Consider the following 17,493-nt stretch of genomic DNA (forward strand, 5'->3'; position numbering starts at 1 on the left):
GTGGAGATGGGGATGTTTGCCAAATCCGGCTTTGCTATCAACCAAACGTTTCAATCTGTTTCTGGCACTTCGGTGGGGAAGTGGTTGTCTGAAAACGTTTAACGATCAATATTAATTAATCTTCCCATGTCGTAATATAGAATATGTACATGTGAGATAAGGTGAAATAAGTTAAAGGTGCACTTGCTATTGAAAATCTACACAAGGTCACCTGGTTCTACCAGTGTCTGGAAGCTATTAACCAACAACTTTTGGACTCGCTTCTATTTTCATTGTCAGTCTCAGAAAAACATTATGTACATAATGAAGACAAAGGCGAGAATGAGATATATGCGTGTAACAGAGTGCAGTTTTAATTAAATATAAATCACTGCCTCCGCTGGGGATCGAACCCAGGACTTCTGGATTACTGGCCTTGCGCTCAACCGATCGAGCTCAAGATCTCTCTCTAGCCGAGTGGTATATTGCAGCAAGTACTATATGGTATTACCAGGGTTACATGATCCCCTACAAGGGAACAACTAGTCTCCAGGGGTTACAGCGATGCTTTAACCAGTAACCCTATTATAATTCCCCCCGAGTCCCTATATCGGCGCCAATGTAGCACAGCATATGTTTAAGTTACATTTAATTCACTGCCTCCACTAGGGATCGATCTCCGGACCTCTGGCTTAGCAAACTTATGCCCAATTGATCGAGCTAAAGAAGATAGTTCTCTGTATTTACCAGGGTTGCATGCAGTATGCAACAGGGACATGTATACCGAAATCACGGAGGTTTCGAATTACAAAATAGTAATGTAATTTGTGTACTTTTGTTTTGACAGTGTGGAGTCTGCGCCTCTCATTCCATAGTGATTATGAAAAGTATTGTCAAGGGAAGCAACTAAGCTTCAGTAAGTCATATTCTTAGTTTTATCTGTGAAAATCTAAAGTTTGTCAATTTTTAGTAGTCTTATAAGATGTGGATCCACGTGGGGCTGTGAAAAGTCTACTCCTACGTAATTCATTCCCACCAAACCTTTAAAGTCTTCCACTTCCACAGGATTCAGGGGATTTCCTAGAGCTGGTGTGAATTTGATTAGAAACTGAAACCAGAATCAAAGATGAAACCAAACAAACCATATGTTGTTACAGCTAGCCTTAATGTAACAACCTTCACCATTGATACCTTTTCTACTCCTTTGACCATCAAACATATCGCACAAATCTTTGCTAATGGCCATGTCTGTGTAAAGGACTAACACTGATAGGCAGTCCTCTCGGAAAGTAATCATTTAACAATCTGATTAAAATGAGCTGTTACATGGCTAAGTTTACTAAGCCTGCTATCCGGTGTAGAACATAGTAAACGTAGCCTTGTAACAGCTCATTTTAATCAGATCACAAATTTAATTAGTTAACAGTTTTAGTGCATGTTTGGCCAGGAATGTTCCTGTTAAGTTTTATCAAAATTGTTTTAGGATACAAGAGGTCAGACAAAAGGCGATCACAAAGGTCAGACCTAAAATATAAGTGGATAGGGAGTGACTAACATTGACCTAAAATATAAGTGGATAGGGAGTGACTAACAGAGGGATAGCAGGAAAGATAAATTAGGACAGAGAAGGAAAGAAGATCATCCCAAATGTTAGGGTAGCAGATCGTTTCATGTTCAACACACAACGAAACCATCGTATAGGATAATGATTTATTTCACAATAAATATTGTTATGGCTTTTATTATCAGAATTTATAAGCAACCAAAGTGCATCTCAGTAGCAGCAGCCTTTTCCAAGATTACAAGTACAAGTCTACATACAACGTTAACCTAACCACTACAGGTCAGAAATACCCTCAATGTATCATAGAAATACCCTCAATCTATAGTAGAAATACCCTCAATCTATTGTAGAAATACCCTCAATCTATAGTAGAAATACCCTCAATCTATAGTAGAAATACCCTCAATCTATCGTAGAAATACCCTCAATCTATCGTAAACCATGATTTTAGTGTTATCAGTTCATTATTACTTTTGAGTAAACATTTTATTTAATTTTTATTAAACTGAAATGAAACAGAATTTTATGAGTACCACTTTCTTGTGTTATTATTGTAGAAAAGCCCATGGTCTCGTAGATCATCATGTACATAGTATGGTTAAATCCCTTCCCCCTGACTACTGATAGTTATGTTAGAGAAACACTAGAAATGTCACTCAGTTTAAAGTGACAGCATGTCTGTTTTAACTTAACATGACAAACAACCACACTATTGCACTGTTTCATGGAGATTTTCACCACCAACACCAACCACATAGTGGACCAGCTGTGTCTTTTACATCACATAATGTATCCCACAGTCCACTATCATATTGTTTATAACGAAAAAAGTATGAGATACTGTTCCTCAGCCAGACACCACCTCCTCTGTGATGGTACACCAGTCTGTTAGTTTTCCGGATAGTTGATAACTGTCTCTTGTCACTGATCTGCTTGGTAAAGTCTCCAACGCTCCAATCATAGCACCTGATGGAAAAAAAGGCAAAATATCTATACTTCAAAAAATCCTAGCACCTAATGGAAAAACAGCAAGATACATTTATAGACCGAGTAGGATGTACGTGGAAAGAGAACAGATATTCACCTTTAAGTTTACAATCTGCCACCAAGTCTAGAGCTTTTTTGATTTATTAAGGATATCTTTTACAATACATTCCTTCACAAGACAAGCTGATGTCTAATAAAACTATTAAAGCATAATGCATTATCCAGCAGTACTTAATGAGCACTTCACCAGGTGTTAGTCACTTATTCTTACCCCCGAGCCATGCAGCATAGTTTTCCTTGGCCGGCAGTTTATGGAACTTGAATGTTTCAATGGACAACTGTTCCTTGTATTTAGGTTTTCTCAGCAGGTCGTACAGTTCTGATCCAACACGATGGTGGAATCCCTTCAGCATGGCCGTGCCGCCGATGATCACAATGTTGCTTGCCAACTCCAGACGCATGTCTATCGGACACTGAATTAACAAACAACTCACTAAATTGAAACAGCTATATATCTTACACTTCAAGTAATTGGCAGATTCCCATTTTTTAATGGCATTGGAGTTTATATAGTGATTTTTATTTACTTGTCCCAAAAATAAAACTGAGAACTGACAGCAGATTTGATTAAATGGCCCATGGATGGCTGTGGTCATTTAGGGCCTAGGTGATTTCTTTGGGCAAGGAATAGGATTCTAAGATTCATTACACCAAGGAAGTTGAATGACGATATATAATTGATTAATTAAAGTTTTAATATTTGGACATGTGATGTGAAGCCCGGTACACATATAAATTTACAGTGGTAGGGTACTTTTATTCACTATTCACACCAACCTTGAGGATAGCATCCAAAATGGAGGTGGTTACAGACTGCTCCTCGTTATCTTGTTCAAACAGAACTTCACAGCTTTGTTCTCTGTAAAATAAAGGATGTTACAATATAATAATTACCTAGAACTGTAATGATATTGACCTCTCAAACTACACCATATGTAAAGTTCCTGACATTCATACATACTGACCTGACTTTTCCAGTGATGTTGAGGACTCTTCCACCATCCAAAGGGTACTGAACACTGGGGGGCGGGGTAGGCAGCTACAACATTTATCAAAGTGGTAAATATTTCTACAGGTTTTTACTGAACACTTCATACAAGAGGCCCATGGGCATTAACGGTTCTACTATATTTCAGTCAATTTGACCTATTTTGGCCCCTCCCATGAGGGGGAACTGTATTCTGTATATTGCGGTTATATTTCATGGTGAACTTTTTCTATCTTCCCGCTTCCACTAAAATCCACGAATTCTAAACACCAACAAAATATTGAGCACACCACTGGCATTATGGAGAATGTCACAGGACCGTATCATTACTCTGTGAAAATATAACTAAACACTGTTACATGATTTTAAAGTACATGTTAATCAAACGAAAATAAAAGGGGATGTTAAATATATTCTGATTATGGTTAAATATCCCTGACCTGCTCAGAGATGCCATTTTTACAATACTTCTGTGTTTTAGTTATGGTGTAATTACAGTGCCCATTACTACACAATTATCTGTTTAGCAACATTTTATATTAGTCTAAATGAAATGCTAACCAGACCACACAACACAAGATTTTCCCACACATTGACAAGTTGTGTACCGTAATTTCTTGCGTATTGCCCGCTCCGTTAGATTGCCCGCACTGACCAAAATTTGGTATTTATTTTTTTAATTCTGCAGATAGCCCGCTCCGTCGCATTGCCCGCAGGTTATCTGCTATATATATATATATATATATATACATGTACAAATAAACAACAAGAGCTGTGAAAGCGCTCGGGACAAAGCAGAAATGTTTTACTGTTTTTATTTTTAATATTTTCAACCAATTACAAGGACATAATATATATTTTACTTATATATACCGGGTAGCTATATAAAATGTATATCAATCGTAAAACATGTAAACGTTTACCTTGTACACGATTTGGGGAATCCACTTAATACCGATGCATTATACATTACCTAGCTAAGGATTTGGTGAACAGTGTTAATAAACGTAATTCGGGCTCGGGGTCTAGTTGTGAGTTGTTTTTACATGATTTGTACTGGTCAGAATCTCCAATTACGTCCATTATTAACTGGACAGCCATGTCGGCACCAAGGAAACAGCAGCAGTGATGAAGATATTCCCCTCGCAGAAATAGCAAGACTGGACAGGGATCAGTTAGGATTATTTGTGAGTGATTCGGAGCCATCTGATTTCGATGGGTGGGAGTAGATTTGATCAGCAGTAAACGTGATTTGATATTCCGGTGGATGTACTGTGATGACGGACAATTACAATGTATGTTCATTTTTTTATTAAATTTTGTGAAAATCTGTATGTGTTCATATCATGCTTTTAATATATGTCGTATAGCCCGCAGTTTTCAATGGTTTTTGAAAACATTTCGTCAGATAGCCCGCTTCATCAGATAGCCTGCAGAAGGCAATTTTCAATGTTTAAAATCGTATAGCCCGTGGGCAATACGCAAGAAATTACGGTACCCATTTAAAAATGAATTTACCCCCAGAAAATGCATTGCAAAGCAAACTAGAAGAAAGATGACTGAAAAATTAATTAATATACAGAAGACCTGTGAATATTATATGAAGCGACGAACAGCAAAATTTAACCCTCACAATTATGTTCTGAAAGCAAAAATGCCAAATATTGAACTCTATGTTCTGAAAGCAAAAATGCCAAATATTGGACTCTGCGAATTTACAGCACTATACAGTAATTCAAAATTTTGGTTGACCTTTGGCCAAGAAGGTTTCTGCAAAATTTCATTGAAATTGGTTAAGGGCTTTCTGAGATGTCAAAAAAGTACGTTGTTTACACTGTAACACAAGGTGATTGAAATATTTAGGTGACCTAAAAATTTTGATGCAGAATTATAGATACACTAATATATGTACAAATCTGTTCCATAATTAATCTAATGCCTCATTTTCCTAAAGTTTGTTAAATTAGATAATCTAAGAAAACCTTACTATGGATTCATCTGCACCATGTATTTCTACTTCCTGGATTGCCTTTGCTCTCTTCAGATTGGTCACAAAACAGCAACGAACTACAATCATAACATTTAAAAGAGATAGATTATTTTGCCTCAGATTATTTTGCCTCAGATAAGATATGAGATTGTTTTTCACAAAGTAGATGATGTATTGTTTTCCTTGGTGTAAATATGATATCATTTTTCAGTGTAGAGATGATATTGTCCTGAGTGTAGATATGAGACTGTTTTTTCTGAATGAAGATATGATATTATTTCATAGATAGCAGTCATTAATTGAAAATCAACTGAATATTACCATTAAAACATGATACAGTACTGTATAAATAAATGACTTGATTTGAATTTCCATTCTCTCCTTCAGAAGTGTCAGAGGTCTTATATCAATATTTCAAACACTTTCATTTTTAATGGAGCCTTTTAACAAAGATGCTTCCATATACAAGAAGATAAGCATGTTGTTACTAATTTAACTGTAATTGAATTTCTTATCTCATTTGAAAAAAAATGCTTACCTTTTATATCTTCCAAAATTTGGTTATTTAAACAATCTGAAAATACACATAAACACCATTGCTAAAAATATAATCTACATCATGTAAATATCATCACACAAAACAAATATTTATACTAAAATATTTCAGAGAAATATACAACAAAAGTTTTCAAAGCATGTCAAATCTCAAAGTACAATCACAATATTAGGATGTTTATGGAAAACTATTGTACTATGTAGATATCTATGTAGATAAATTACCTCGAACACAGAAATGGCATATTACCTGATAGGTATGATATATCATCTGGTAGGTACTATTATACATATTACCTGGTAGGTACTACAACATATTACCTGGTAGGTACTATAACATATTACCTGTAAGTATAATATATTACCTGGTACGTATAATATATTACCTGGTAGGTACTATAACATATTACCTGGTAGGTATGACATATTACCTGGTAAGTATAATATATTACCTGGTAGGTACTATAACATATTACCTGGTAGGTACTATAACATATTACCTGGTAGGTACTATAACATATTACCTGGTAGGTACTATATCATATTACCTGGTAGGTATGACATATTACCTGGTAGGTACTATAACATATTACCTGGTAGGTACTATAATATATTACCTGGTAGGTACTATAACATATTATCTGGTAGGTACTATAATATATTACCTGGTAGGTTCTATAACATATTACCTGGTAGGTATGACATATTACCTGGTATGTATAATATATTACCTGGTAGGTACTATAACATATTACCTGGTAGGTACTATAACATATTACCTGGTAGGTACTATAACATATTATCTGGTAATTATAATATATTACCTGGTAGGTATGACATATTACCTGGTAGGTACTATAACATTTTACCTGGTAGGTATAATATCTTACCTGGTACGTATAATACATTACCTGGTAGGTACTATAACATTTTACCTGGTAGGTATAATATCTTACCTGGTACGTATAATACATTACCTGGTAGGTACTATAACATATTACCTGGTAAGTATAATATCTTACCTGGTATGTATAATATATTACCTGGTAGGTACTATAACATATTATCTGGTAGGTATGACATATTACCTGGTAGGTACTATAACATATTACCTGGTAGGTATGACATATTACCTGGTAGGTACTATAACATATTACCTGGTAGGTACTATAACATATTACCTGGTAGGTACTATAACATATTACCAAGTAGCTATAACATATTACCTGGTAGGTACTATAACATATTACCTGGTAGGTACTATAACATATTATCTGGTAGGTATGACATATTACCTGGCAGGTATAGCATATTACCTGGTAGACTGGACAGAGCACATTCTTCCTTGGTATCGGTCATTACTGTTGCAGAATCTAACAGGAGATTTTCTATTTTTCTGTTAGAAATATACATGTTTTAAGATAAATTAGATACAACATCAATATAGCATATTGTGGATAGTCATTTTCCTATTTTTAATTATTCAAACCAAACTAAGTGTATTAAGCAACAGTGCTGACATGGATATTGTTTTAATGCTGACAATTTGTGACATTCCATCACATTTAATTGATCAGTTTTTTAATCATTCCTCCTAGATATGTATAAAACATTCCTCTGATCTGAATGGGGAACCTGGTATTTAACTATTGTCAGTCAGGAAAGTATATTCCCCTGGTATTTAACTATTGTCAGTCAGGAAAGTATATAATAATTAAAGCAGACAACTTACGCATGTATAGCTTTGGCTGCTAAAGGTATACACTGCATTGCCTTCACCACAGGGATGCCTTCATATACCTATCTAAAGTTAAGGATGTATGTCACTTCAACTGATATACATAATGTATTTAGAAATATGCATGTACACAGTATTCTGCAATCATATTATCCTTTTGTATTTTTTTTTTAACAGTAAAATTATTTATGTATTCTAAACAATAAACATACACATATAAAAACCCTTATTTAAAATGTGTACATAATAACATGCTTCATTGCATTTGTTAGGATATACTGAATACATGAATCAATAACTCTTGCATCAGTGATTTTTGGGACTAGGTTTTTAGAAACCTGGACACATGCTTTTTTTGTGGGACTCACTCAAATATTCTTGGTATTAGGAATTGTCAAAATTTTGGAAATGGTGTTCAGGACATTTGTTCAAAATCCCACAAGATGATTGGGTGGCCTGTATCACTCAAAGAAGGATTTTAAAGAATTTGCTATATTTCCCCTATTGGTCCATGTCCCTTAGGCCCTTTGGGCCAGGTGAGCTAAAACACAGCATCATGCCAGTCTATGTATCTAAATGCTTTCTTGTGTCTTAAAAAGGATACAGGAATGACTAGTGTCTCTGTGTAGCCTATGTCCATTACTAGACCAGTTGTGGCCCCAAGTGTAAGCAGTGACATGACATGACCAGAGGCAAACATCACCGTGGCAACCTAAAATTACAAATATATATTTATTGTTTCATTCTAATAATTTTTTCCACTATGTTACAACCAGATGTCAAAACAACAGATTTCATTTTTCTACATCATAAAAAAAACGTTTTATTCATTTATCAAATGTTAGTATAATGTACCAGGGTAGTTTGAAAATTATACATAATTTTCCCCTCAATACTACCTTGTATACTAGGATAAGCCTCACACGAAATATGATCCGACAGAATACTGTTTATACAAATATAAATAGCTACCTTGGGTATATATATATATCATGATCTTTGTTCTAACTGCATAAAGGATTAATAGGCTGAGGAAGGATTACAGAGATAAAACAAACCTCATAATGAGTGAAGAGAACTTTTGCCAATGTCTCTCTGAACACATCAGGGCAAAGAAGGGACTCACAAACTACTACTCGCTTATTCTTTGGACTCAGCAACAAATGTCTGCAAAATGATAAATACATATCCAAGTACATAATGTATACAGACAAAATCATACTAATGTCACATCTGTTGACAAATTAGGATATTCCAAGAATTTCTTCCTTTGAAATCCATGCAGTAGTGGAATTTAATTCAATGGTAAAATACTCACACCAAGAAATTCATATTGAATTCTGAAGACATATTTTGTCAACTTATTTAAACATTAATTATGAAGCAATCATAAAGCAATTACAGCCAAAATTTTACTCTCTAGGTTTGAGCAGTGAACATATTTAAGCATTGAACTGTTACCAAATGGTAGTATACAGTTGATATGAATACAATTTGGGTGACAGATAAATAGAATGTCGCCCGTTAATAATTCCTAGATCAAGAACGGCGCTTATACTTATTTTGAGTTGACTACATTTTGTTTTAATTATAAAATATTACTCTCATAACTTGTGAAGTTGCATTATTTTTTTGTTGTGGATTATAAATGCTAGCATTCGAAATAACCAAGTCAAAGGAACTGGCGGCCATTGTTTTGACCAGCAACACCTGGGGCTGTATTCCTACTCTGACCGAATCACTGTTAATTGTAGTATACATTCTCATGAATACAATTTGGTTTACTAACGACATATAGGCAAATGCAACACAGATAGTAAATATTAATCTAACAAAGTATGTAGGTGGTGCACATGCCAACAAAAATGTTTTAAACAATTTACCACAATTGGTTATAATAAGACTTGACAATTGTTGACACTTTAATTCTGACAAATTAAATGAACAGCCATTTTAACTTTTTACCTGAAATACAGCACAAAAAGAAAATCCTTGATGTTCTCACACAGCTCATCCTGCTTTTCAAAGTCCCACAACTTGACAATCTGACAATATAGTGTATTACATTGTACAACACTGAACACATCAAATTCCTTACATATGCTAACTAGGCATATAGATGACCTCTAGCTTTCTAGCTATCTCAAATACATTTGGTACAGTATATTACAATATTCCGGATGCCTCTCATATATATCAAGAAAATGGTAGTTCCATTAAAATGCAGTAGTTCTAATTACAGCTGGGGATAAAGTTAGTCTAGACCACCTATGATTGTGATTGGACAACTGGTCGATTTGTTTGTTTGCAGGGTTTATCATCCCATGAACAGCAAGGATTATATTTTGAGGCAAGTCTCCTTGTAAAAGTTGGTGGCTCCCACACTGAACTACATATAGGAAGCCTGAGGTTGCATGGTATCTGGAGCAATTGAGGTAATGCATCTTGTCAAAGACAGAAGATGGCCTGTGATCTCAGCTTCAATGAGAATTACAAACCTCACCAGATAGCTGGGATCAAACTCTAACCTCAGATCTTCACCTGAGGTCAAACTGTCTGATGTTCTACTGAATAAGTTATTATATCTCGAACAACTGGTGGAATAGTTGTCTAAATTAAAGTTACAAGTAGAATTTATGAAATCATATGATATCAAAATTTGTATCCTTTAGTAAATTGTTCTGAAGTTAACTCATGTTCTATCATCTATTGCGTCATTGTCAAGGGCTATACTAAGTACATAATGTATTAAAATACAACAATTAGCATTGTGTGCCCTAGTATCTGTTATCCTACAATAGCAGGCTGTTGTTAATTAAAAAAAATAACTCAGAATGATTATACTATTCTATATTACCTTTCCTGATTTGGCATTTTTTATTTCACTGGGAATAATACATCTTGGTCCAGTTTCCCCTGCTAAGCCGCATCTAAAATTAAAAATATCATTTGCCTGTTATTCACTGCAGACTGTACACCGTTTTTCACATATTCTCATTCACAAAAGTCAACATTGAATTCAACATAGATCTCGCATCCAATAGGTCATAAATATAAGGTCTTTGGGGACAAAGGCATCAAAAGGGAGGGAAGAGTATAGCGGAAATGGACCAGATTGATCATCGGCTAACAGGTAGCTCAATTGGTAGAGCATCTGGCTAGTGTTTAGAGGTCCCGGGTTCGAACCCTAGTCTGGCCCTTCATTTTCCCACTCTTCTTACATTAACATCCAATGTATCCATTATATTCTGCCAGTTGCAACTGTTTTCACTTCAGAGGCTGTGGTTCAGCATATTGGGTCGAGCCTCTGTATGACATACTAGCATAGCCTTCAACCAGTTGAAGTTGGTCATTATTTGGTAGAAGTAACATAAGGAAAATGTAGCCCGAGTTTCCTCTGGCCCTAACACTAGGCTTGGACATGGTGTAGGCATCAGTCATCGATCTATAGCTGTCAGAATGCTATTCCCTCTGGCTGTCGGCCTGAATTCGGCCCAGCTATATAATTGCCACGATGGCTTGACAATAAAAAGACATATGTAGCTTTCAAAATTACAACATTACAATAACAACGAACATAATACTTAAACGAGGATATCTCTGTCACCGTTTACCAGTTTAAAACCTCAGTCATGTCAGTCCTTCCAAAATAGGAATCGCATTAGTTCTATACTGTAGAAAGAAAATGAAAGACAGCACATGTGCGGTGCAAACTCACTTCGTGTAAGCTTCTCCGATGTCTAATACTATGACATTCTTATCGCTGCTGTAGCTCAATCCTTCAAATAACGACATCTTGGTCGTGAACAGCGAAATACAGTAGGCGTATGAGTAATGCAGACAGCTCAGCCTCTGGTAGCCATTTTCTCCCAAATGCTATAAGGGAGGTAACTCTCCAAAATTGGAAAATAAGGTTGCGTACCACAATATCTGATTCATGTTAACATAAATAAATTGTCAATTAAAACAATAAAAGTCGTATGATCTGTATTCATTTCAGCGAAGCAGTTATGTAGGATTAAAAGATAAAACGATGGTGAAAAACAGACGGCCGTTGAGTTTTTTTATAATTCTTGATAAATCAGAATGTTAGGTTAGCCATAGTTTATATTTTTTCTTAGTCTTTGAAAATAGACGAAATTAAATATATTCCAGACGTCATTGAAAACCTGCTTGAAAATCTCAACGAAAACATGTCATCAAGACCAGATAGGACGCATCTTAAAGTTTTAAAAGAACGCAGGGAAAAAAACTTAAGAGCACTTACAGATATATTTAATAAATCCCTTCTATAAAATGAAAAGAACCACATGCTTGGAATGAGTAACTATACAGGTAGGTCCGTAAGCATAATAAGTATAATTGTCGAAAAATTAGAGAAAGTAGAGAAGAATAACATTGTTAATCATTTAGGCCTAGGTAAAAAAATCTTTTGAGTAACCAAAAATTTGGCTTTATCTTTGGGAGATCCGTGAACGTAACCCCGACTATACTAACTGTATTAGAAGAATGGACTGAGGTCTCACATTACAAAAGATAACTTGATATAATACAACTGGATTTTAAGAAGGTCTTTGATAAGGTGCCTCAACAACGCCTTATCAAAAAACGGTTATCAGGCTATATATATATATGGAATCAGCAAATGAGTTATTGGGTCGAGGATTTCCTTAAAAAACAAATGTTAAGGTATATTGGTGAATGGGGAATCTTCTTCGACATATCCTGTAATAATTGGTATTTTTCTCAGGGAAGTGTACTGGGTCCAATTTTATTAGTCCTGTATATAAATGACCCCCCCCCCCCCCCCCCTCTCTCTCTCTCTCCCCCAAGACGTCCTCTCCACCACTATTTGCTAATGATACTAAATTATTTAGGCAGATAAAGACTAAGAAGGAGGATATTTTGATTCTTTAAAATGATTTGGACAGATTATAAAACTGGTCAGATACACGTGGCTACTTTCATCCACAAAAAGATGAAGTATTATCCGTAAGAGCTTCATAAAAATAACATTCATGTCAGGACCGGGAGAAGGACGGCTTCAGAAATAGAAAATATTACCAGTGGAAAGCACATTGGCGTAACGATAGATGAGAACTTTAATTTTAGAACACACATGCACCTTATAGCTAACAAGGCAAACAGCTTATTTGGATTAATTTGGAGATGATTTGTGTATCTTGATACAGGAATATTTAAATTAGTATCTAAAGATACTATAAGAAAAAATACTATAAGATCCCATTTAGAGTATGCCGGTAGTGTTTGGAGCCCTTACAAAAAGCTTAAGGCATCAATCTCATCGAGAACGTGTAAAGAAGAGCAACTCATACACCCGACGTTTAGAAACTAACTCTAAAACACCGCCGGAGTAGAGAGATATGATAAACGTTTTCAAAATTTTCCACAATATAGATATGATTCCAGACTTATTAATTAGAGAATATTTCCATATGTACAATGCAAACTACTGTATATAAAAAAGGGTGTCGACTGGATATACATGTAAGAAAAAACGTTTTCATTCGAAGAATTATTGATACACGGAATAGAGTTTACCACAATCTGTTGTAGAGGTGGACAGCACAATATATTTAAAAATAGCTCTAGATGAACATTGCAAAAACATTTGTTTAAACTACCAATAATAATAATAGTACTAATAAACTGTATTGTAATTTCCTTCACCGAAATATATTAATATCGGATTTATTTGTTATTTATAAAATGGATACAGAGGCTTTCATCCTGCAACAATCACTTGGCTATTAAATGTATTTATCTATGTGATATGGCTTATTCATCCGGGTGGGTGATTATGTATTTATTTGGGTGAGGTGGTTATATATTCATTTGGGTGAGGTGGTTATGTATTCATTTGGGTGAGGTGGTTATGTATTCATTTGGGTGAGGTGATTATGTATTCATTTGGGTGAGGTGGTTATGTATTCATTTGGGTGAGGTGGTTATGTATTTATTTGGGTGACATTGTTTGTACATCTAGAGACGTTTTCATCAGGGTGACATGGTAAAGAGTGATGCTATGTATTTATCTGGTTGTGGTGGTCATGTATTCATCAGGCTGATGTGGTTATGTATCAATGTGGGTGATGCCCTTATACATTCATTTGTGCGAGGTGATAATGTTTTCATCTGGGTGATGTGGTTATGTATTTATCCGGGCGACGTGGTAATGTTTTCATCTTGGAGAGATGGGTATGCACAAAGTATTCAATTGGGTTACAGTTTTGTTGTGTGTTCACCTGAGTGAGTTGGTTATGTACAATGTATTCAATTGGGTGACAATTTTGTTGCGTTGTGTGTTCACCTTGGTTAGGTGGTTGTATACAATGTATTCAATTGTTCGACAGTTTTGTTGTGTTGTGTTCACCTTGGTGAGCTGGTTATGTATCAATCTAAGTAATATGGTTATGCACTCATTCTGATGTTCTGGTTATATATTAATCAGGCAGTGTAGCTCAGTACATATACAAGTCACACAATCATGCATTCATTTAGTTTTTATTCAGACATATACATCAAGTAAAAGAAAGATAACAATACATTTGGTTGAAACCCAAAATGATAAAGCAATGTTTTACAGGTAAATTGACCAGGTATTACCTTTTTATCATACACCCAGGTAATATTAACATGTAAATCCCCAGGTATACACTTTCTATCAAAACCCATGTAATGTTTTACAGGTAAGTTCCCCAGGTTTTCACTTGCTTCCAGAAACCCAGGTAAAGTTTTACAGGTAAATTTCCCAGGTATACACTTGCTACATTAAACCCAGATAAACAGCACTTGTAATGTGAAACTGAGGATTTCAGTAAACCCAAATAAACAAAGACATACAGTTTAACCCGTTATACAGTCTTAACGCTGGTTCTGAAATATGGTACAGAACCTACACCATTTAATATTCTTGGTTTAAAGTGACTTTCTTCATTTCAACTAAAATCTTTGTTCCAGATATAGTGATATACAGTGGAACTTCGTTAACTCGAACTCGGAAAACTCGAATACCCCGCCTAACTCGAAAAAATGTAGATTGATTTTGACAATCTGAATTGTCATATGACACTGACACTCCTGTGTCAGGTGGTCTTTATGTGACAATATGACACAGATACTTGTGTGTCAGGTGGTCTTTATGTGACAATATGACACAGATACTTGTTTGTCAGGTCGTCTCCATGTGACAATATGACACAGATACTTGTTTGTCAGGTCGTCTCCATGTGACAATATGACACAGATACTTGTGTGTCAGGTGGTCTTTATGTGACAGTATGACACAGACACTTGTGTGTCAGGTGGTCTCCACGTGACAGTATGACAGACACTTGTGTGTCAGGTGGTCTCCATGTGACAACATGACAGACACTTGTGTGTAAGGTCGTCTCCACGTGACAACATGACAGACACTTGTGTGTCAGGTGGTCTCCATGTGACAACATGACAGACACTTGTGTGTCAGGTCGTCTCCACGTGACAACATGACAGACACTTGTGTGTTGTGTGTTAAGTTGTCTCCATGTGACACCAACATGACACAGACACTCGTGTGTCAGGTGGTCTCCATGTGACAGTATGACACAGACACTCGTGTGTCAGGTCGTCTCCACGTGACAACATGACAGACACTTGTGTGTTAAGTTGTCTCCATGTGATACCAACACGACACAGACACTCGTGTGTCAGGTCGTCTCCATGTGACAATATGACACAGACACTCATGTGTCAGGTGGTCTCCATGTGACAGTATGACACAGACACTCGTGTGTCAGGTCGTCTCCACGTGACAACATGACAGACACTTGTGTGTTAAGTTGTCTCCATGTGACACCAACACGACACAGACACTTGTGTGTCAGGTCGTCTCCATGGGACAACAATATGACAGACACTCATGTGTCAGGTGGTCTCCATGTGACAACATGACAGACACTTGTGTGTAAGGTCGTCTCCATGGGACAACAGTATGACAGACACTCATGTGTCAGGTCGTCTCCATGGGACAACAATATGACAAGACACTTGTTTCAGGTTGTCTCTATGTGACAACAAAAAAACAGACACTCGTGTGACCAGTCTTATCCATATGACAACAACATGACACAGACACTTATTTATCAGTTCATGTTTACATTCTCAGGACAGAATAGTTCATAATAGTACAAGATAATCTGTTTGGAGGGAAAATCTATTGATATTTATCATCTCTGTGTAGTTTAAAATATCATTTGACATTACCAGAAATGGAGAAATGTCACTTTAAAACAAAGATTTGTACAACATAAGAAATGGTGTATTTGCATTTCATATTGTTCAGCCAACATTCATTTTGACAAAGTTAAAACTATCACCTCATCATTTTTCAACGATAAAAAATTCGAAATATTTTAATATACAAATATGCTTCTTACACACAATATACTGTTATGGGAAGAATGCGGTGAGTTTATTGTAATTCTGGGTGTATTAACACAACAGTCCTTTTTATACTAGCAGCCTTCTAATTCCCTAAATAAATGTACTTATATCAAAACCGGGGTATATTGAGAACAAACATAATTCTTACAAAAAATTATTGTTTGTTTTTGTAACATTTGAACACATGTACATGAATCAATATATTCATTTAAAACTTCTTAATCCAATTTGTTTTTTAGAGAGAGGAAAAAAATAATTTCAAAATTGTATATATCTATATACTATGTATGGTAAATAGTATTGCATGAGACACTGATCTAAGACCAACACTTTGGAAGAGCTATATAAATGTACGTTTGTTATGTAAAATGTAAAATTTAACTTTAATTCCTTAAAACTGGTACATGTAATGACCAGATAAACATACCATTAATTCATCTACAAAGTAAAATCTTCCATTTTATTCCTTGTGGATTCACTATAATGGCACAGGGAAATGGATTGCATCCTGGGAAGGGTGCGCCAGAATAACAACATTACAACATCTTATAACAGGAATGAGGATTACACAATAATACTTCTATTTCACCGTCAAATATCTTCTAAGACAAAAATATCAATTAAATTGTCTTCTAAGTCAAAAATATCAATTAGTTTGTCTTCTTAAACAAAACTATTAATTAAAGTCTTCTAAGACAAAACTATTAATTACTTTGTCTTCTAAGACAAAACTATTAATTAATTTGTCTTCTAAGACAAAACTATTAATCAATTTGTCTTCTATGACAAAACTATTAATTAAATTGTCTTCTAGGACAAAATCCTCAGATACAGTGACATAAAAGCATTATTCTGGTAACATTGATTGTGTATGATTGGTCCCACAGTCAAACTTAACAGATCAACACCAACCTGGGACAGTAGTACAAGGCCAGGCATGCCTAATGATAGCATACACATTATATTATGTTCATGTTCAAAAACTAAAATTTAAATCTAATGTCTATAAACTATAAATAGTGTTCAGATAGGAAACAGAATATCGTAAATTTCAGACATTTCTTTCCCAAACATCTCATTTGAAAGTTTGTAGCTCACTTGGTTAGCCTGACTTTGTGAGTGTAGGACAAAAGCCCCCCCGGACATTAGCCCCCCCGGACATTAGCCCCTAGGACAAAAGCCCCTCC

At 35.4% G+C, this 17,493-nt stretch overlaps 1 protein-coding gene and 1 long non-coding RNA gene across 2 annotated transcripts in view; one reads left to right on the forward strand and one right to left on the reverse strand.

Annotated features, from left to right (window-relative positions):
- Window positions 1–1,672: 1,672 nt before the first annotated feature.
- LOC117322694 overlaps window positions 1,673–17,493 on the reverse strand; it is a 36,861-nt gene continuing 21,040 nt past the window's right edge. Inside the window, exons 14-27 of the mRNA XM_033877632.1 lie at window positions 12,129–12,150; window positions 11,580–11,737; window positions 10,719–10,791; window positions 9,827–9,906; window positions 8,920–9,028; window positions 8,466–8,573; window positions 7,856–7,923; window positions 7,440–7,519; window positions 6,107–6,142; window positions 5,566–5,645; window positions 3,556–3,629; window positions 3,368–3,449; window positions 2,802–3,003; window positions 1,673–2,509 (exon numbers count right to left, since the gene is read on the reverse strand). Of these exons, the coding sequence (XP_033733523.1) occupies window positions 2,391–2,509; window positions 2,802–3,003; window positions 3,368–3,449; window positions 3,556–3,629; window positions 5,566–5,645; window positions 6,107–6,142; window positions 7,440–7,519; window positions 7,856–7,923; window positions 8,466–8,573; window positions 8,920–9,028; window positions 9,827–9,906; window positions 10,719–10,791; window positions 11,580–11,737; window positions 12,129–12,150 (1,291 nt within the window). The 3' untranslated portion in view covers window positions 1,673–2,390. The remainder of the gene's footprint in view (window positions 2,510–2,801; window positions 3,004–3,367; window positions 3,450–3,555; window positions 3,630–5,565; window positions 5,646–6,106; window positions 6,143–7,439; window positions 7,520–7,855; window positions 7,924–8,465; window positions 8,574–8,919; window positions 9,029–9,826; window positions 9,907–10,718; window positions 10,792–11,579; window positions 11,738–12,128; window positions 12,151–17,493) is intronic.
- LOC117323771 lies at window positions 14,376–17,283 on the forward strand. The gene is made up of 2 exons (XR_004531828.1): window positions 14,376–15,186; window positions 15,228–17,283. It is a non-coding gene; the product is annotated as an uncharacterized LOC117323771 (long non-coding RNA).

Source organism: Pecten maximus, chromosome 3, assembly GCF_902652985.1.
Source record: "Pecten maximus chromosome 3, xPecMax1.1, whole genome shotgun sequence".
In the NCBI taxonomy this organism is placed as follows: domain Eukaryota; kingdom Metazoa; phylum Mollusca; class Bivalvia; order Pectinida; family Pectinidae; genus Pecten; species Pecten maximus.